Source organism: Erpetoichthys calabaricus, chromosome 4, assembly GCF_900747795.2.
Source record: "Erpetoichthys calabaricus chromosome 4, fErpCal1.3, whole genome shotgun sequence".
Classification (NCBI taxonomy): Eukaryota; Metazoa; Chordata; class Cladistia; order Polypteriformes; family Polypteridae; genus Erpetoichthys; species Erpetoichthys calabaricus.
In genome coordinates this window covers 161,254,901-161,277,138 of record NC_041397.2, presented here as the reverse complement: position 1 = coordinate 161,277,138, position 22,238 = coordinate 161,254,901, and the positions used below count along the sequence as shown (strand labels likewise).

Sequence of the window (22,238 nt, the reverse complement as noted above, 5' to 3'; positions counted from 1 at the left end):
GTGTTGCACATAATGTCATTTTTTTGGTGGGGGAGGGGAATCAGGTCACTATTAATCTTGATTTCCTTTGTCAAATTAAGAACTGCTAATCAACAGTTACAAAATCAAGAAGGTATATGGATGCTGGAATGTGTTTTGCCTATATACTATCACATAAGGTTTATATTCTTACCCTTCTAAATCTACTTGCTACTAGTCTTTATTGAGTGCAACACTTAATGTCAGAGTGGAACAGATAGCCACACTAACTTCTGTGGAAACAACTTTGTGCAATTTTTAAAATATGCTGCAGTTTACGAGAGATGGGGGGTGGGGAGACACCTTTTGCCATTTCAGAATGTAAGAAAGTTTAAATTTTACAGTGCTTTTAAGTATTTCATCCTGACTTTAGTGAAGCTAAATAAAAATGATTATTTTTTGCTGACAAAATATAAGTACCATCAATATTTTTTTTTTTAATTTATGAAATACAAATTGCCAAGTCTTCTCTTAGAGGCACCTTTTCACTTTTAATCACGTGCATTTTAAAAGTGTAATGTATAACACACACATCACTGGCACTTCAACTGTGGCCACTTATTGCTGTTAATATGCTAAAAATATAGACAATGAAGAATTTGTTACAGTACATCCAAAGGAAATTTGTTTAAAAAATGTGCATTATTTTTATATAACAATAAAGACATTAGTACCTTTACAATAGTGGTGGTTGTACAGTTGAGCAAAAATGAAAATGTATTTAATGAATACAGGTAGATGAGTTGTGATGCCTCCAATTCCTATCAACATTAAATAGCTTAGAAATGTTGGCTGCTTGAGAAATTGTACATAACCCAATTTCTGAATGGCATTATGTTAAGGGCAAGTATTTTGCTTTAGAAATTAATACTCTGATTTCACTGAAGGTAAATAATTCAACAGCAACAGTATCATTTATTTATATAGCACATTTTCATACAAAGAATGTAGCTCAAAGTGCTTTAAAGATGTTAAAGAAATTGTTACAGGCAAAGAAAATACAAATTAAAATTAGTTAAGAATAGTAATAAATAAATAGGATACAAAAATAAATAATGCACACTAACATAAGATTAAGAAAAGTGGAGTCCTTAAATATAGAATTGGATTTTCTAATTACAAGGCCGGGGATAAGTTTAGATGGCCAAGGATGACAGAAAAAATATATTTAGAAAAACAAAACTCCAGTTAAGCTTGGGGGAAAAAAATCTGCAGGGGTTCCATGCTAAAAGACTGCCCTGTCCTCACTGAGCATTGAACCAAACATAAATGTTCTTAAGTAGTTCCTTATTGTTTTTTATGCTATATTTTAAGGGGTTCAACATAGTAGGTCTCAGTTACGGCATTCACTTTCATTCAAACATCACAGGCAGCTGCACAGAAATTTGATTGAAGATGACCGTATCATTGAGGGCTTTGTATGCGATGGCATTTGTGTGGCTGATATAGTGACACTGCTCCTTAATTCCTACATCCAACTGTAAAGCCAGGTTCATAGTAACATGTAACTGCATTACTACCTGTCCATCTTTCCAACCAAAAAAAAGTTTGGAAGTCTATCACTGCACACTGCCCTACAGAAACCCTCTTTCAGTTGCGAGAAGCAGATCAGAGCCCAGAATTAGGGCGAAACACGTGTCGCGTACTCTTTGCATTATTTGACAGTAAAACAATTTTCAACCATTCTATGATCTGCTTCTCGCAACTGAAAGAGGGCACTGTGGCGGATGTTAGCCGACTTGCTGACCAACCACAAGCGTTACCTGGTAGGTAACCACACATACAATCAGATTGTGATTCAGACTACGAATGCCATGAGTGTAATTACCCCGATCTACATGCTGTCAAAGGAACGAACCACACACCGTGGCGCAACATTAGGGGCTTCGCCTCTAGCGCTGACGTCCGAGGTTCGATTCCCGAGAGGGAGTGCAGTGAGTGTGTACGCCTGATGAGCCCAGAATTAGGGTGAAACACGTGTCGCATACTCTTTGCATTATTTGACAGTAAAGCAATTTTCAACCATATATCCATATATATATATATATATATATATATATATATAATATATACATACACGTTATATATAAGCACACATCTGTAGACTGGATGTTTTAGTACCTCTCTAATAGGGTCATCCAATAAAATGGGTGAATAGATTTTAAACATTTTAACACTAGATTAAAACTAACAATGTCAAGTATAAGTCTAATTTAGGGCCTTAGTATCGAGTGTCAAATTTTTTGCATGCCAGCTCCAAGAAACATCATGTCACAATCAAATTTCTGATAATCTGCTTAAAAATGTTTGTAAGATGATGTTCCACTAATTTGTTGTCTGAACTATAGCACAATTATTAGGCAAGTTGTATTTCTGAGGATTCATTTTAACATGGAACAAATACAGTGCTATCAGTCAATGGAAAATGTTAATAAAACTGAAACCTGAATGTTTTACAAAGGAAATGTGAGTGTGAACATTCTCAGGGGAATACATATGTGAGCACAATTTTTAGGCAAGTATTAGTGTGCAGAATTATTATGCAACTAAAGGAAAAACGAAAATTTTCCCATCTCAATTGTTTTATTTCATCTGTCAAAGTGAGAATAATAAGCAACTCAAAATTTACAAAGAAACATTTCTGACATTTCCAAAAAATATCAAACAGTGACCCATCTTTTCAATAACAATAATAAGCCTTCCATTCATAGAGTCAGTCAGTTTCTTGATCAACTTTTTGTGCAGCAGCAACCACAGCCTCCCAAACACTGTTCAGAGAAGTGTACTATTTTCCTTTCACCTTAAATCTCCCATTTAAGAAGGGTCCACAAGTTCTCAATAGTTTATCAGGTGAGGAAGGGAGCCATGTCATTATTCTTTGAACTTTAAGGCCTTTACTGGCTAGCCACGCAGTGGAGTACTTCGATGCATGTGATGGAGCATTGTCCTGCATAAAAATCATGGTCTTCTTGAAAGATGCAGACTTTTTCCTGTACCACTGCTTGAAGAAAGTGTCTTCTAAAAAATGGCAGTAGGTTTGGGAGTTGATTATGAGCCCATCTTCAACCCAAAAAGGTCCAACTAGCTCATCTTTTATAATACCAGCCCATACCAGTACCTCACTTCCACCTTGCTGGCGTCTGAGTCGAGTTCTGTGCCCGTTACTGAACCAGCCACGGGCCCATCCATTTGGTCTGTCAAGAGTCACTCTCATCTCATCAGTCCATAAAACCTTTGAAAAATCTGACTTCAGATATATTTCATGGCCCAGTCTTGACATTTCAACTTATATGTCTTGTTCAGGGGTGGTCGGGTTTCAGCTCTCCTTACCTTGGCCATGTCTCTGACCACTGAACACCTTGTACTTCTGGGCACTCTAAGTTGCAGTTCTGGAATATGACAGTACTAGAGGATAATGGGTTCCTGGTAGCTTCACGTTTGATCCTTCTTAAATCTTGAGCAGTTAATTTGCATCTTTTTTTTCTTGACACGTTTCTCGTGACTCTGTTGACTATTTGTAACAAAACGTTTGATGGTTCTGTGATCACGCCACAATATCTTCGCAATTTCAAGAGTGCTTCATCCCTCTAAAAGACTTTTTATAATTTTTGACTTTTCAGAGTCATTTAAATATCATTTTGGCCCATTTTGCCCGAGGAAAACAAGCTGCCTAATAATCATGCACGCCTTGATATAGGGTGTTGATCTCCTTAAGCTACACCCTCCCTAACTACACATATACACATCACTTGATATGGTTAAATCCAATAAGCATTCAAGTTAATACAGCTTTGTAGTTGGAATATATGCATAAAAGTGATAATATGGTCAAAATAATCAGTTGCCTAATAATTTTGCACACAGTGTATGGTCTAAATGGAGAAATGCTTGGGCATTTTACATCTGCTCCTGAAGAGATTAGATAATGTTTCATGAAGATACAAGGAACTGTAGAATAGCATCTAGGGACCTGCAAACCTTTTTTTGGTGATAAGTCTTGTGTTCATCATCAGATTTTCAGCAAAAATTTAATCCATTTGAGTGACAATACAGTTAAGTGCTTCCACTCATCTTTAGCAAAATGCATAGAGCTGAAAATCTAATGTTTTGGAATGTGTTTCTATGAACTGGGTACTCAAAATTTCAACCTTTTCATGAACAACATTGTCTAGAAAAAATCCAATGCAGTACAACCTAGTAATGTAATGTAGTGGTGGCGGCGGCAATGTCATAATTGAGGGTTAATGGAAGCATTATTACTGCTCTACGATTAATGGATTCTAGAAGGAATGTTCATCTTTTGATGAGATGAAGCAGAAGTTGAGCTGGGTAATGGAGCAAATCAAGATCTGAAACACATAAGGTGTGTTTGGAAGTTAAATAGGCAGGAAGGAATAGGCTAAGACTTCTCTAACCGCTGGAAAGTTCTTGGTCTATTTATTGCTACTGAAAGCACTTTACCAGTTATGGAGGTACTGCATAACTTTCACTGGTAAGTAAATGTCATAACTATATTCTTTCATAGTTTCTTTTACCTAGCTCAAGATTTTGGCTTAGATCTTAGTCAATTTGAAAAAATTGCAGAAAGACTGACACAGCAAATCATTTTTCATAGCAGTACTGTATCAAAAATAATAGTCAAAGAAATTATGTTACTTTAGATAGTATCTATTTGTGTAGCATGTGCTTTACTGCTACCACAACTAGGGAAAAGAAGTTGAAGTTGAATGTTCGTTAAGTTTCCTCTGGGATCAAATAAAGTGCTATACATCTATCTACAGAGGAACTGTAGACTTTGCACAGACAGCGGAGATCACTCGCAAAGATGACTCACAAAAATCATTCAGGATACCTGCCTCAGTTTTCACTGATCAGTACTTATTTAAATTCTGTAAAGGCATCTGCTACAACTGTGTTTCTTGAGGTTTTTCTAATTATAAAATGAAAAAAGTCACTATAAGAAAAGTTCACAAAAGTTAATGTTGTGCAGCCATGCTGGTGTTGAAATTTAATAAGCACAAAATGTTCCTTAACTGCAGATTATTTGTGTGAAATTAACTTTGACTGAAGTCTTCTTCCCCTGGGTGCTGTGAAACAAGTATGGTAAGTACTGCGCTAGTTTCTAGACAATCTTCTTAAGATGAAATAATAATAATAAATTTTATTTATGTAGCTCCTTTCATACACTCAAGGACACTTTACAATTCAATACACACATTAACAAGACAGTAGAAATTACATACACGAAAAAGAATACTGTAATACTGATTGAAAAGATGTGTTTTTAACAGAAGTTTGAAATTAATAATAGATTTTTCCTCGTGAAGGCTGAGGGAGAGAATTCCATATTTTAGGGGCTATCACTCTGAAAACTCTGCCACCCATAGTTACTAAAGTGTATTTAGGTCCAGTGAGTAACTTAGCGTCCAATGATCGTAATGCATGGGCTGGAGTATAAGGAAGCAGCAGCTCTGACAGATAATGAGGGGCTAACCCATGAAGGGCTTTAAAGGTGAGAAGAATAATTTTATATTTGATTCTTGAAGAAACTGGTAACCAATGTAAATCATAGAGGACAGGAGTGATGTAAGCAGATTTTTTTAGTGTGTGTAAGTAAATGAGCAGCAGAATTCTGAACATTATAATCTATTGATATATTTAGTCTGGAGGCCATAAAACAAAGCAGTGCAATAGTCAAGACGGGTAGTGATGAAAGCGTGAATGAGTGTTTCAATATCTTTCACACTGAGGAAAGAATGCAGATGAGTAATGTTGTGAAGATGAAAAAGGCTGTCTGTACTATTGGGCTAATGTGTAATTGAAATGTAAGAAGCTGATCAAAGATGACACCCAAATTATGGACTGATGCGGAGGGTTGAACCAGGATCCTATCAATGTCAATTTTTAGCCCATGAAGGGTAGAGAAGGACAGATTTGGTACCAACTAATAAGATTTCTGTTTTGTCAGGATTGAGTTGTAAAAAATTCTGTCATCCAATGATTGATTTCCCGAATGCAGTCAGTCAGCACAACAGGTGAAAATGTTGCAATTGCATCAACACTTACATAAAATTGTGTGTCATTGGCATAGCAGTGGAAGCTCAGACCATACCGACAAATAATCTCGCCTAATGGGAGCATATAGATGTTGAAGAGGATTGAAAATTAATTAAAATATTTAATTATTCTGTGGATGGCAATAATCCCTTATGTGTTTTGCAGTGTTTATGTATGAAATGACCCTAAAGAAGGGCTTTATTTTTATGCAGTGCCCAACGTAGGTCTACTTCCATTGTTAACTGCAGAACAGCATAGACTATTGAGAAATAAAATGGTCCCAAAAGAGCATGATATATCTCAAACCTGCTTAAAGAAATTCAGGTTTTCAAGGAGCCAAGTACGAAATGCAAGGCATGAAATGGTCCAGAACTGAGTATTAGCCCTTTGCAGGGCCTAAAACCACAATAGTGTGATAAAACAAGAAATTGGACCTTATATATAACTAGGGGGCTCCGCCCCCTGCTCGCTTCGCTCGCCAACCCCTGGGGTTGTGAAATTACAAAGAGCGTGATGTATGAATGAGATATAGCATAGTGTGAAGGTGTAGATGACGCATATAGGAAGCAAATAAAGTTGTGCATGTCCCAAAACGGGCTCAGAGAGGTAGATGCTAACTTTGTGTATTGTTTGTCCTTGTGATTTGTTGATGGTCATGGCCAAGGTTGGTTTTAATGGGGAACTGTCGCCGTTTAAGAGTAAAAGGTAATTCCAGGTCAGAACTTGTAAGGTTAATTCTAGGAATCAGAACAGTATTGTTAGCATGTGATGTTGTAAGAAGTTTTGTTTCAATAACATTGTGTGGCATGGTGTTGACGACTAAACGTGTAGCATTGCATAAACACTGTTTAGTGTTAAGGTTTCTTAATAGCATGATTATTGTTCCGTTTTTAAGGCTAAGATTGTGTTGTGTTAATCTGGCTGGGTTAATAGTGTTCAAATATTCTAAGGGGAAATTAAGATGGTCATTCTCGTCATCAGAGTCAACTTTGTCAGAGCTTAGAAAGAGCTGTGCAACTCCAGGAAGTAATGAAATGACCTGGTTACTAATGTGATCAACATTAATATTTTTTGGACATAATATAGTTTGTTGTGTTAAAAGGGGTATTTGGTGTAATGAGATTGCTGTTCCAAATATCTCCGTAACTCTTTTGAAAGCAATGCCAATTGTCTGCGTATTTTAAGGTGGACTGCAGAATAGCCGAGCGCATGGAATGTGGAACAATAGCTAAGCACTGTCTAAAATCTCCCCCTAATAAAAGTACCTTTGCTCCAAAGGGAATATTATTATTTATCAACGTTTGTCGAAGTTTATCAATGGTGTTGAGTAAGTGACTGGATGGTATTACATGCAAAAGCAAATGAACTATTGTAGGATCTAATGCAGTTCATAAAGTTTTCACTTTCAGGTACTTCGTCAGTTAGAAGCTTCTGTAGATATGCAGGATATGAATGTAAAGGAGGCAGTCTAATTTGACCCTTTTGACAATAACGTGTAAATTCATTACTTGTATTGCTAGTTGTTTCTTCAGGGAAGTTAAGTGAATGATAATGATTGTAAATGACATTCAGTAATCCCAATGAATTTTCATGAATTGCGTTTATTTATTTTGTCCCTTCGCTTCCGTTTTTGTATCTGTGAGACTCGAGGTGTTTCGTTTTGAACCCTTGCCTGTTTCGATGCAGCACTTTGAGACGCGTGCTGTATGCGTGTACGTTCATTGTGTCTGCCCATTTGCGCTCGTTTCTGTTAATGTGTTACTTGAGCTTTGCGTTTTTGGAGCCGAGACATTTTTTCTTATGGGGTTTCAGAAGCGCGTTGTATGCGCTGATGTGTATTGTTTTTTTTTTCATGCGGGTTCGTGTGTTTGGTCCCGTCACTTGAGCCGTATCGTTTTGTACCTGTGATCGTGAATTCATTACTTGTTTGTTCTGCAGCGTTAGATATATGGATAAGTAATAAGGAGGATCGCACTCACTGTTAATATGGAGGCTTTTCTGTGGTTAAACGGTTAATAGTGGATCAGTATAATGAGATCGACCTATGCTGCCTAATTTGAATGTGTTCAGATGACGTATGTTTAATACGGACGCTTCGTTTAGTAATGGGCAGGGTTGCCACCTGTCCTGTAAAATACGGAATCGTCCCGTATTTGAGAATGAAATTGCGCGTCCCGGTTTGAATCAATACGGGAAGGGTTTTGTCCCGTAATTTTTTTATCATTTTTTTTAAAGCAGCGTCTCATGCAAATCATCTCACACGCATTTTATGAAGATGCCTCCTTTCCTACTTTTGATTGGGTAATACTTGATGTCATCGTTAGTTTGATTGGTCATTTTAACTGTCCAGTGAGGAGGGCGTGTCTTTTAAGTAGAGTCTGCAAAGTGTTGGCACTGGGATGTGGCCCCCGCTGTAGTATGCGTCCCTTATTTTTCTGTATTAAAAGTGGTAACCCTAGTGGGGCTTTGTGTCTCATTTCTTATTTATGTTAGTGTGGTCGTGGGTCCGAATCCTCGTTTTTGTGTATGTTTCTTGTGCTATGTCCGTAGTCTGTCCCGTTTTGTGTCCAATGGGTTTGTGTGTCGCTCGCGTCTGACCTCTTTTTTTTTTTTGTGTGCTAGGGGCGCGTTGCCTCACTTTTTTATCTTTGTTAGTGGAGGGGGTGTTTGTGTGTAGTGGGTCTGAATCCTCTTCTTTGTGTGCTTTGCGTTTCGTGTGCTATGTGGCGCTTGCGTCTGACTCCTTTCTTTTTGGTGTTCTAGGGGCGCGTCACCTCATTTCTTATTGCAGTTACTGCAGGGGGGCTTTGTGTGTCGTGGGTCTTAATTCTCTTCTTTGTGTGTGTTCCGTTTCATGTGCCATGGGCTTCGTGCACACAGCCCCGGCGTCTGATTCCTTTTTTCTGTGTGCTATGGGCGCCTCATTTCTAATTTTACGTTGCTTCCCATGGGTGCGGCGCTGTGTGCGTCGCCGGCGTTTCACTCCTTTTTTCTGTGCTGACTCCTTTTTTCTGTGGTCGCAGCGCCTCATTTCTTTGACTCCTTTTTTCTGTGCTCACTCTTTTTTTCTGTGGTCTCGGCCGCCTCTTGGGGCGCCTGCGCAGTATGTCGTTTTCTTTTTTCTGTGGTCTCGGCCGCCTCTCACGGTGCCTCATTTCTTGGGGCGCCTGCGCAGTACGTCTTTTTGCGGCTACGGCCCATGGCCAGATGTCCCTGCGTCCATCTGGTTTACCATTCTCGGTTAGTAATGTGGATTGGCTTAGTAAATGCAGAGGAAAACAAAAATGTAAAGCACATCATTCATTGTCCATGATCAACATTGAATGATCAAAAGAAGCCCAAATATTTTGATCAAACGTTCACTTTTAAATTAGAAAAAAGGGTTTTCTCTTCACCCTATGAATGCTACAACATGATTAAATACTGTATATATATATATATATATATATTTTTTTTTTTTTTTTTTTTTTTGTTTTGTTTTGTTTGTAACTAGGTCATATTCTTAACAACATTTGTGATAAATCTAAGATTGTTTTAAATTTTACTTGATTCATCCCAGAAATGGAAAAATTAAGAGTTCAATTCAATATATTTTTTTCTTCTTTTTAATAGTTCTGTTTCAGTCTCCTCATTAGTGCCACTTGATTAGCCAACAATGCAGACATAAACCAATGGTAGATCCACACAGGAGGGCTGAGACTGTCTCCATGCCAAATAGTTGTATGAATAACAGTCTGATATGGTTTGCAAGCAAAAAATGGTGTACACATGCTGAGGTGATCGAGTAATTCCATTTAATCTAATTCTAGTGTTGTGAAATATAGTACAGTACACCCCCAAAATTCGCGGGGGTTATGTTCCTATAGCACCCGCGAATTTTGGATGTGGTTTAAAAAAAAAATGCCTATTTTCATAGTTTAAGCTTTAAATATGCCCCCAAAACCCTTTAATTTCAAACTGCGCTTAATATATTACCTAAAAATAAAGAATGTAAAGGTAAACCTGTATACTGTACTGCTATGTCTCCCGCAGTGCTAGAATGTAAAATACCGATGTTACCGCTCTATGTACTGTAATTCATGCAAGCACGTTTTTATTGCCAGAACAGCGCGTTTCGGCGGCATCGTGGGGCTTTAACCCTTAAACTGCCACACACTTGGGGGTTAATGCATCCCTGGACGCCAAATACTTTTTTGCTGCACTTTAAGTAAACGTCACAATTAACAAAGAAGACGTGAAATTTTAATGGAACACTTTTTTTCATGCAACGAGCAATTACTGCAACACTGATCATTTTACACACTGCTAATGAACTGTAAAAAGTATTTAAAAAAACTGCTGGAACAATATGTACAAAGTGCAACTGACATCATGGATGTAAATCACTGAGGCAACTGCGCTTTAACTGGCTGCACGCAAGCACACAGAGGTAAGCACGGACACTGGCAGGCTAGTCTTCGTGCGGCTGCAGGGTGTCACACTTGGGTCACAGAAACACAGGAGATTGTAGAGACAGGAACTTTATTTAAACACTTCAACCAAACATGTCACTTTCAGAAGAGAAACGAGCTCATTATGCAGTTAGTTATTGATTAAAGAATAGATAAACCTCATAGGGGAGCACAGGAGCAGAGAATGTCTGGGGGAGGAGAGAGAAACAAAGTAATCAGTCAAAAAGGACAAGTGCTGTTCAGGCTTTTAAGTAAACGGAAAACACAAGAACACTCTGACTGTGATACATCTCCAGCTATCAGCAGCAAGGAGAAATGAGTAACGCTGTAGTGGTCCGGTGCTGCTAAGATTCACACTGCCGACAGTGATTTATTTATTTTTATGGTGGAGATTCCACCCAGCCTTGACCCGATCAGTGTGCACTCACAAACAAAGACAAAAACAAAGCAAACCGGTAATCAAACAGCAAATTAAGAATGTAATGAAAACAAATGAAATAAGAAAACAACAATACCACCCTGTTCACCTTACGGCGATTACACATTAAATACAACAAAACACAAACAAAACATACACAGTAAAACATGAAAAAGTTCATGAAAACGGCAATGGATGAAATGTAATGATGAAAAAAGATAGTCCAGAGATCCGCACGTTGAATGGGAATATAAAGATAGTCCTACCGGTAGTTCCTGAAATGGTGAAGACGGGTTCAGGAGCGCTCCTTTCTTTGCAGGATGGCCATGAAACAACTTACAGTCCTCAGTTTACACAGGCAGACAGCAGACAATCCAGACACACAAAACGATCCAGGACAAAATGAATAAGTACAGGTAACCCAACAGAAGGCAGACAGACAGGAACTTGAAACACAAATTACAAAAACTTTTTTATGCTTTTGGTCACCGGCCCCCTTTTTAAAAGCCGCGCTGACACCCTTTGACCTCAACAGCCCCAGCACCCTCAGCAGAAGACCAATCGGATCCACTGCAGGGACTGCTGGAAGTTGCAGTTTCAAATTCTATTGGCTACTTTCACCATCCCAAGCCGCAGTTCTCTCTACTGTACAGTATTGCCACAAAAAAAACATTAAAAATTGAGGACGATATTTGCAGTTCCTGCTAACAATTAGTTAGGTTCTAAGGAAAAATCCGTGAATGACTTGAGGCCACGAACTCTGAACCGCGACTTCGCGGGGGTCTACTGTGCTGCAGAATCAGACACAGCAGAAGCCAGCACTAAACAGTGTGCCAGTTCACTTTATACAACACTCACTCATAGACCAATTCAAACTTGACAGTAAACATAAACTGTGCACATTTAGGGTGTGGGTGGGAAAGTAACCCATGCAGACATAGGGAGAACATGCAAACTCTGTGTGATGGACAGAAACAATGATCAGCTTTGATATGGCAGTGCAGAGCTGGATAAAGAATACTTGCCTCCAGAAGATGTGAAAGGAAATGAATGTTTGTATTTACTGTGTCTTTAGTACAGTGGTGTTCAACAGATCTGAGACACAAGGCAGGTTTCCTGGGCTGAGTATCAGCAAGTTGGATAAATATATTAGGCACAGTCACTCAAGTATAGTAAATAGATGTTTTGTCCAATTTATAGTCTGTTTTGTTTTTGTTGGATGTAATTGCAGGTGAGCTATATTGTCTTTACTGTTTTAGCGTTGATATTGTTGTATTTTGTCTTTTTTTTTATATTCCTTGTTCTGAAGCATTTATATTATAAGCAGCAATTCTCTAATCAACTGTCAGAAAGATGTGTTCAATCTGAAATTAGGTTTGCCACCTATTAATACAGTGCACCAAATACTTGAAAAATAATTCAGTGGTACGTAAAGTTGCATAGGCAGGGCACAGCTAAACAAATACCAACACTGCCAATTGAAATAAATGACATTTTTAAATACGTCTGTTTTTCCACATCATACCCTGTATGTCTAATACAATGCATTATAACATCATTAAAACTGTGTAGCCTCCAACACTAGGTAAACCTTATACTCGCCTGCCTTAGTGGTGAAACAAGTAGAAATGTGTGTGCATCTGCTTACCAATTATAACATTGTGTTTGATCACTCTTGTTGATCAGCCCATGTATGCAGTAATCGATATCTTCCTATGTTGTGCTTTTATCATGCTTATAGTGGGAAATGTGGGTTTACAATTATGTGGGTTGAAGAAGGAGGATATCACCTTTTGCACACTGCACCATTTAGATAAAATTTGTCTGTTAGATCAGGCTTAGATCTGTACTAGTTCTTGAATTACCCTTCATGGTGTCATTTATTTGGAGTTGAACAAGTTTCTTTTCCAAAGCAGGAAATACAGTAGGATGAAGAGACTGTAACAGGGAAGACTGAGATAAACAACAAGGAGTTGCAGATGAAATCTAAAAACTCCCCCTAAATCATGGAGTCTCAATTTAAGCTTACCCTCTCCGCTTCTATAAGACTGACACAAATGCACTGTAGCCGAGTGTTTCATTTTTTCTGGTTTATATATGTGATTAGTAATTGGGTATGTTGTTCGGTATGTACGGAGCTCTAACTTTGTTTTTTGATTCCCTGGTTCACACATCGCATGTTACCTGCATGTTTCCTTCCACCCCGGAGTTTAAGTTATAGGTAGGAAGTAAAAGACGTTATTTCAATGTAGATTCCCTAATAGAGTCGTAGACTTGTAAGTAAAGTGGCCCTAGTCTGCGCACAGGTGAACTTTGTTTAGCTAATTATGACATCGGAGCATGTTTTCCCCAAACAGAAATCGGATTTTTATTTTATTATATGTGATTTGACGTTACAAATAAAAAGACGCTAGTTGGAAACAATTTAGGTTAACTATAAGTGACGGAATTTGCGGTCTACACATACAATGGACAAGTATGAAATAACTGCTGTGACGCGTATCTGTCTTTTGCTTCTTATAAAATTAGTTTCAGTTTACTAACATTTTTTGTCTCGTCTCACATTTTCTCGCTGCCACTAACGTCCATTTCTTTAGTTTTGAGTTTTTCACTCATATTGGGCAAAGCTTTCGTCTACTCAGTTTTTAAAACGTGTAGCAAACGAACAATGATCGCATCAGTCATTTTAATATAAGGACGAATCTGCAGAATTTAATAGAGAAATTAATTTTGAATCTTGGAATGCTGTTTAATTCAGAATTAGTATAAAGTATTGGAATGTTGCTTACTTCCTCTGCATTACCCGCGTGTTTTGTTCTTGAAATGTTTCTCACTTGTTGCTACAGTTCCCTCCCCAGGGGGTCCCTTGCCACTCTGTCGTTACGTCACCGATTCGTGGCGGGTGGGTTGAGTGTAGAGGTGTGATCTTGTTGCAGCCAATTGACAGAGGGAATAAAGAGAGGACAGGAGAGAGAAGAAAGCGCGAGCGCTACCTTTCTCCTGCTTGTTCGCTGATTTGAGTTCACAAGCACTGGTGCTCATTTTTCTTTCTCAATAAAATGTCTGTCGACTCGGAAGTCGCCGCCTCCATCCTGAGCCCACTTTCGGCCCGCTGTTTGTTAGCGTGTGGCTTGCAGTTGGCTTTGGCATACGTGCTGGCACAGAGGTTGGGTGCTCGCTGCTCTTCTACTGATAGATGGGTCCTGCTGTGGCTCTGCTACGATGCCATTGTGCATATTACGTTGGTAAGTAAACATCAGAATTTACGCCTCCGCGATAAAATTGTCATTTAAAATTAAGGCAGTGTTTCTGTATACCGAAAGATGTGGGGAAAGTAATGGAGATAAAAGCAAGCAGGTGGCTGGAAGACAGTATAACTCTCTCTAACCCTGCCTTTTTTGAAAGGCATATTCGGATAATTGCACAAATGTAGTATATGCATAATGTGAATGTTAAATTATTTTTCAGACTTTCAATCTAAAGCTTTGAAGTTTATCAGAATTGTTGACGTTACATTTTAAAATATTTTCAAGTTAAAACGACATTGTCGTAACTGATAAAAATGTAGAGGCCTGAGCTATCTACTTAAAAGTTACAGTATTTCAATTATGGATAAGTAAAAAAAAAAAAAATCTAAATCTGACTTGCAGGCATACAGTAAATACACACACATGAAGAGGAAAACCATTTAAAGTGTTTCAAATAACTGTAGATTCTTTATTCAATCTAATCACTTTCTGATCTGCTTCTACCAAGCAGATCACCTGTTTGCTGTGGGTGCAAAGGCCAGACCTAATCCTGGAATAGTGCCACTTAATCATAAGTCATACTCACACCCACAATCGTTTCAGTTTAGATTTACCATTTTTCCTAGAATGCAATATAAAAATGGGGAGTCACATTTGGTTTCTTTAGCAAGGTGTGGTCAAAATCACAAAAACTAAAGAAAGAGCAAGGAAAGAAAGCAATTCAGCTATTTGGACTTTCAAGGTCACAGTAGACAGCCGTGGTAGTTGTGGCACACAAAATATATGAATTACGCTAAATCAAACATGGTATTTGGCCAACATATTGTAGATCTTTCGTTGCCATCAGTTTTGGGAAATGAATGCAAAGTTTGGTATAATGCTTGTAGAAAAATTTAACTGGCACTTTCATGCCAAAGTTCTGCAGTGCCTTTTGATTTAGTGTTTCTGTACAAGCACCTTTTTTTTTTTTTTTACCCCCAACTACTTATGCACTGTCCTCTAGAACTGCAATTTGTGTAGTTTGTAGTGATGACTGCTACATTTTATATATTTTCATGCAGAATGCAAGAAAAAAGTTTGGCATTACAGACCCAAATGGCAACTCATGCTACAGAGTGGCAAACAATGTAGGAAATGTCAATGGGGGGGAAAAAAGAATGAATTCTCACATTAGTCATGTCACATAATCCATATGTCCATTAAGTAGTCATATGTTCAAAACATAGAGTGGGCATTTTTCACCAAAATATTAAGTTATTTATGGGAAGGGCAACATTAATTTTAAATTCTGTACTTTTAAACTGAAGATGGGACTTTGACCAGTGAATATGGGAAGAAGTGGGTCTTTGTTTTGGGGGACACCAAATAACTGAGAACCAGCCCCAACAGATGTAGCTCTTTTCTTGTAACCCCCAAATTTTTATTTCAGTTCTGTAATGCCATCAGTGCTTAGCAATGCTGCCATAAAGCTCCAGAGTCCAAGGGTCAGTTTCTAAGCAGTCACTGTATGGAGTTTGCACATTTTTTGCCATGTCTGTATTTGCTTCCCAGTGGATTCTCCAGTTTTCCTCCCATATCCAAGAAATGTGCAGGCTAAGTTCATTGAAAACTGTGAATTAACCCAGTGAGAGTGAATGCATCCTGCAATTGAGAGGTACCCAAGCCAGTGTTGGTTCCATTACTGTGTCCATTGGTAGTAGAACAAGTGAGATGAATAGTTGGATAAATGCATGATGAAATGGACAAATGGTTGAACTGTAGTCTGCCTCTTTACACACAAATCTACACCAGCTCTGTAGACATGTAGATCATTCCTTGTGTTGTTCCCAAAACCTAACTAATGTATAAAAGGGTATAGATTACATAAAAAGAACACAGCATGGTTTAAAATCATTACACATTTGTTATGCATGAAGTATTTTCATTATGTATTAATGTGTTATGGAGTCTGCCTGCTATTGTACAAACTCATTGAATAATTTAAATAGTTACCAAATGGAGCTCTGAGTGGACTGCTTCCTTTTGACAGGAACATCAAGCAAACTACAACATTAGCCACAGGAGAGAAGAAAGAAGGGAAGTGGTTATTGAAGGTTTGCTGCCATATCCAAGAGAGGGTATAGACTAGTATCATTAGGGATACTTAAAAGAATTATAAGTTTGAAGACTAACATGCCTATGCAGAGAAACTGAGGACATATGCAACACTTACTGTATGCATCTCCACAATACTATATTTAATGGGATTGTCACATAAGTAAGGAAGCCCTGCAATTTTGCCAAACTGCCATAGTGTTCCTGATAAATGTGATGCATCCAATAATGTAATAATGAGTAAAAATGCATAATTTTAAATTTAATAAATAATGATTATAATAATAACTGAAAACTTGTGTTTTTGGATATGTTTTTTTTTTTTTTTTTTTTTAGGAAGGTCCATTTGTCTACCTGTCTCTTGTAAGCACGGTGGCAACATCTGACAACTTGTTGGCTGAATTGTGTAGGTATTCTATTACTACCATCTTTGTTTTTTTGTTTTCATTGCACATATTTTATTCATGTAGTGTCGTGTTCCCTTAAAGGGTTTGGACATTATGATCACCATTTTATTATGAAGTTCAGTGTACCATCTTGCTGTTACTTTAAAAGATGCTAAATATTCAAGTATTTAGTAATACCAGGTAACTTTTTTTGGCTTTAATACAGAATGTCTCATCTGGTAGAATGAAATCCTTCTGACAGTTCTAGTCCTTCTAATATGTATTAAAATGTGTGTGTGTGTGTGTGTGTGTGTGTGTGTGTGTGTATAGAGTTGTGCTTGAAAGTTTGTGAACCCTTTAGAATTTCTGCATAAATATGACCTAAAACATCATCAGACTTTCACTCAAGTCCTAAAAGTAGATGAAGAGAAACCAGTTAAACAAATGAGACAAAAATATTATACTTGGTCATTTATTTATTAAGGAAATTGATCGAATATTACATATTTGTGAGTGGCAAAAGTATGTGAACCTCTAGGATTAGCAGTTAGTTTGAAGGTGAAATTAGAGTCAGGTGTTTTCAATCAATGGGATGACAATCAGGTGTGAGTGGGCACCTTGTGTCATTTAAAGAACAGGGATCTATCAAAGTCTGCTCTTCACAACACATGTTTGTGGAAGTGTATCATGGCACGAACAAAGGAGATTTCTGAGGACCTCAGAAAAAGAGTTGTTGATGCTCATCAGTCTGGAAAAGGTTACAAAACCATCTCTAAAGAGTTTGGACTCCACCAATCCACAGTCAGACAGATTGTGTACAAATGGAGGAAATTCAAGACTATTGTTACCCTCCCCAGGAGTGGTCGACCAACAAAGATCACTCAAAGAGCAAGGTGTGGAATAGTCGGCAAGGTCACAAAGGACCCCAGTGTAACTTCTAAGCAACTGAAGGCCTCTCTCACACTGGCTAATGTTCAGTGTTCTCCTGATGGTGGATTCATGATCAACAATGGTGTGCATGGCAGGGTTGCAAGGAGAAAGCCACTGTTCTCCAAAAAAAACATTGCTTCTCGTCTGCAGTTTGATAAAGATCACGTGGACAAACCAGAAGGCTATTGGAAGAATGTTTTGTGGACAGATGAGACCAAAATAGAACTTTTTGGTTTAAATGAAAAGTGTTATGTTTGGAGAAAGGAAAACACTGCATTCCAGCATAAGAACCTTATCCCATCTGTGAAACATGGTGGTGGTAGTATCATGGTTTGGGCCTGTTTTGCTGCATCTGGGCCAGGACGGCTTGCCTTCATTGATGGAACAATGAATTCTGAATTATATCAGAGAATTCTAAAGGAAAATATCAGGACATCTGTCCACGAACTGAATCTCAAGAGAAGGTGGGTCATGCAGCAAGACAATGACCCTAAGCACACAAGTCGTTCTACCAAAGAATGGTTAGAGAAGAATAAAGTTAATGTTTTGGAATGGCCAAGTCAAAGTCCAATCGAAATGTTGTGGGAGGACCTGAAGCGAGCAGTTAATGTGAGGAAACCCACCAACATCCCAGAGTTGAAGCTGTTTTGTACGGAGGAATGGGCTAAAATTCCTCCAAGCCGGTGTGCAGGACTGATCAACTGTTACTGGAAATGTTTAGTTGTAGTTATTGCTGCAAAGGGGGGTCACACCAGATACTGAAAGCAAAGGTTCACATACTTTTGTCACTCACAAATATATGTGATATTCAATCATTTTCCTTAATAAATAAATGACCAAGTATATTATTTTTGTCTCATTTGTTTAACTGGTTTCTCTTTATCTACTTTTAGGACTTGAGTGAAAATCTGATGATGTTTTAGGTCATATTTATGCAGAAATATAGAAAATTCTAAAGGGTTCACAAACTTTCAAGCCTAACTGTATATATGTCTATATATATATATATATATATATATATATATATATATAATATTATATATAGTGACATGTGAGTCCCTGTCTTGCACCCCAAAACACAAGGCTGACTCTCAGTGCTTTAGCAAAACCAACTTTTTTCAGCTTAAAACAGGAATAGCACAGTTATATATTGTACTGGGATCTACCACTCTCCTATACACAGACACAGCAATTCGGGAGAGTTGTGGCCAGGTTAATGGCCAAATAATACTTTTCCTTGCATCACCCGTCAAGGGCAGGTGCTCCTATCGTGACTGCGATCTTTTCGGATTTGTTTTTGTGGCACACTGTCACAGTGCTGGGAGCCCGCGGTGATATGCTGTTTTTCCACAGACGCAGTGATTGCACTTCGGGACACTCTTTGGCATGTCATCCCGCTTGGGGGAGTCCCAAAAGAGTTTAGAAACCTTACACATATATATAATATTTTATATATATATTTATATAAAAATATATATTGTGGTGCCCGGCGAGCATCCATGCCCGGCCGGGACGCCCAGGAGGAGTGGAGAAGGGCTTGTGCCTCCTCCAGGACACGAGAGGGCGTCCTCCCTGGTGGCTTTGGGGACCACGGGTACGGAGCTTGGAAGCTCAATCCTGTAGGAGCCCATGGTCACCGCCAGGGGGCGCCCCAAGGCCTTGGGAGTGTTGGCCCTCAGTACTTCCGCCACACCGGGAAGTACTGGGGGGAAGAGACTTGAAGACACCTGGTGGACTTCCGGCTTCACCATGGGAGCTTCCGCCACACATGGGTGTGGCTATGAGCCCTTGGGATCCACCTGGAGTCCTTCCAGGGGGAATAAAAGGGGCCGCCTCCCTCCAGTCAACAGCGAGAGTCGGGTGGAAGAGAACGAAGCTTGGTGGAGAGGAGTGGAGGCGGACCAAAGACTGAGAAAGGCATTGTGTGTGTGGCCAGGACTTAAGGGGTGATTGGTGCTGAGGCACTGGGTATGTGCACTATATATTGTATAAATAAACACGTGTGTGGTAAAACCATCATGTCTGCCTGTCTGTGTCCGAGCTGTTCCCCACAATATATATATTATTATTTATATTCTATACAATATATGCGCACCCAAAAGAAGAGGCCGAGTCCACAGGCACAGTCAGGGACTTTTTTTCAGATGAGTGATACCACTTTAATACACACAGACAAACGAGAAGTAATGTTACCATGTTAGTGGCTGGGTTAGACTGTTCCCCGCATCAAACATTGGCTGACCAGCACATTCCGCAGCAAGGCTGTTAACCTGCGGTTGCCTCGGTGACGAATCAAGCAATCACACCCTGCGATGATAGAGTTTTTGGCGCACTGCGCATCTGGGAAAGTTTCAGCGCCTCATGCTTTGTTCACAACAGGGGGAAAGAAGGCACAGTCTAAGCTGGGCTTAGCCAGATGCAGGAGAAAATCAGCTTTGACGGGCAAATGGTGAACATCAAAAGCAAATGGCAGCAAACTAATAAACCACCTAGTGAGTTGAGGGTTTGTATCTTTCTGTCGGCAGAGCCACTGGAGTGGAACATGATCTGCTACTAGGGTAAACTGTCTGCCCCATAAGTAGTAGCAAAGAGCCTCCACCACCCCCTTAATTGCCAAACATTCCTTTTCGATGTTTGAGTAATTTCCTGCTCAGAAACATGATGGGATGTTCTTCCACATAGAAACACTGAGAGTACTGCCCCCCAAACCAAAGCACTCACATCTGTCTGTAGAATGAATTCCTTAGAAAAGACCAGATTCCCCAGAACTTGGAATGAAGACTAAGCAGCCTTTAAGTCAGAGAAGGATCTCTCACAATCATCTGTCCAGACAATGGCGCGTTTTTTTCGACCTTATGACAGGTTAGTGAGAAGTGCGGCCCTATGAGCAAAGTTTGGAATGGATCCTCTGTGATACCCGGTGAGTTCTAGGAAAGCACGAATCTGCATCTACATTTCTGGACATGGATATCCAAGCACCTCACCGACCTTGTCCAACTGAGGTTTAATCAAACCGTTCCCCATAGAGTACCCCAAATAATGTGTTTTCAACATCTCCAATTTACACTTCTTAGGGTTAGTTGTCAACCCAGCCGTCCTCAAACTGTCAAGCGCCATTTTCAGGCTGTCAAGATGCGACCTCCAATCATTTCTGAACATGACCATTTCATCAAGATAGGCCAGAGCATAGCATACTTGGAATAGGGTTGCAGAATCCACTAAAAAGTCAACAGTGCTCCATGGAGCCCAAGTGGGGGTCTAGTGAATTCGAACAACCCATCCAGGGTGACAAATGTGGTTTTCTTGCAACTGGATGCCTCCAGGGGTACCTACCATTATCCCTTCTTGAGATCTAGGGTGGAAATGTACAAGGCTTGTGAGAGTTTCTCCAACAAGTCATCTGTATGCAGCATTGGGTATGCATCATACTTGGAAACCTTATTCAAACATGTAAAATCCATATAAAACCAAACCGCCCCACTTTGGAATCAAAACAATTGGGCTTCACCACTTGCTTTTACTTTCACTAATTACACTTCCACTCGTATCACATTCCACGTCGCTTCCAGAAGACCATATGGGTGCATCTGTATTTTAACACCAGGGTCAGTTACGATCTTGTGTTCAGCAATTTCAGTCCAGCCAGGCACAGCCAATAAGACATTAGAGTACCTCCCAATCCCAAGTGATAGCAACTCAGCCTTCTGGGAGTCTGTCAAATCATCACCAATAGTATCCTCTGTCTGATAGACTGCCGCTGATGTGGCCAACACCTTATGTGGTTTTTGCCACTCTTTCAAAAGATTAACATGTAAGATTTGCATGGGCTCTTGTTGGCTGGGTATTTTGTCATTGTAATTTAGGAGACTCGTATACTCCTCCAGTACCGCTGGACCCAGCCACCTCACCTGAAATATATGGGGGTTAGAAGGGATCATCACCAGGGGCCTCATGCATAACGGCGTGCATAGAATTCACACTATAACATGGCGTACGGACAAAAGCGGAAGAATTTGTACGCACAAAAAAAATCCAGATGCATACATCTGTGTGAATGCCAACTTCCACGTTCTTCCGCTACATAAATCCCAGTCAGCGTGAAAAGTAACGCAAGTGCACACGCCTGCTGTCCCGCCCCAACTCCTCCCAGAATTGTGCCTTTTTGAATATGCAAATCAATATAAATAGCCCTTAAGCTCAGCCTTCTGTGAAAAGACAATGGCAAAAGCACGGGGGAAAATAGAAGAATTTCAGCGAATACCAAGTGGAGGCAAGGAAAAACTTGCTATTTGTTGGTTTAAACAGTGATACAGTCAACAAAAGTAAGTTGATTGAGTGGCAGAGAAACTCGAAAGTTCAAGTTCACAAAGTCGCACAGTGCCTAAAAATATAAAGAAGCAGTCAGATATCAAAGTCGCCATGAAAAGGCGAGTCGTAGCCCACTGTCTGAGTGTCATATGAAAGCTTATTAGGGTATGGAGAAAAGAAAAAAAAGAGGGACACAGTGAGAAAAAAGCTCAAAATGCCAACTTTAATCTTGAAATTTAAACTTCAATCACGTAGTCTATTTTGTCATTAAAGTAGAACATCATTAACATCATCTTTAAATTGTTTAATTTACTAGTTTCTCAAATAC

At 39.2% G+C, this 22,238-nt stretch overlaps 1 protein-coding gene across 1 annotated transcript in view; it reads left to right on the top strand.

Moving 5' to 3' along the window:
* The first annotated feature begins 13,887 nt into the window (after window positions 1-13,887).
* The window catches only part of ebpl (EBP like), a 46,501-nt gene continuing 38,150 nt past the window's right edge, over window positions 13,888-22,238 (top strand). Inside the window, exons 1-2 of the mRNA XM_028790480.2 lie at window positions 13,888-14,189; window positions 16,623-16,692. Coding sequence (XP_028646313.1) covers window positions 14,004-14,189; window positions 16,623-16,692 — 256 coding nt within the window. The 5' untranslated portion in view covers window positions 13,888-14,003. The remainder of the gene's footprint in view (window positions 14,190-16,622; window positions 16,693-22,238) is intronic.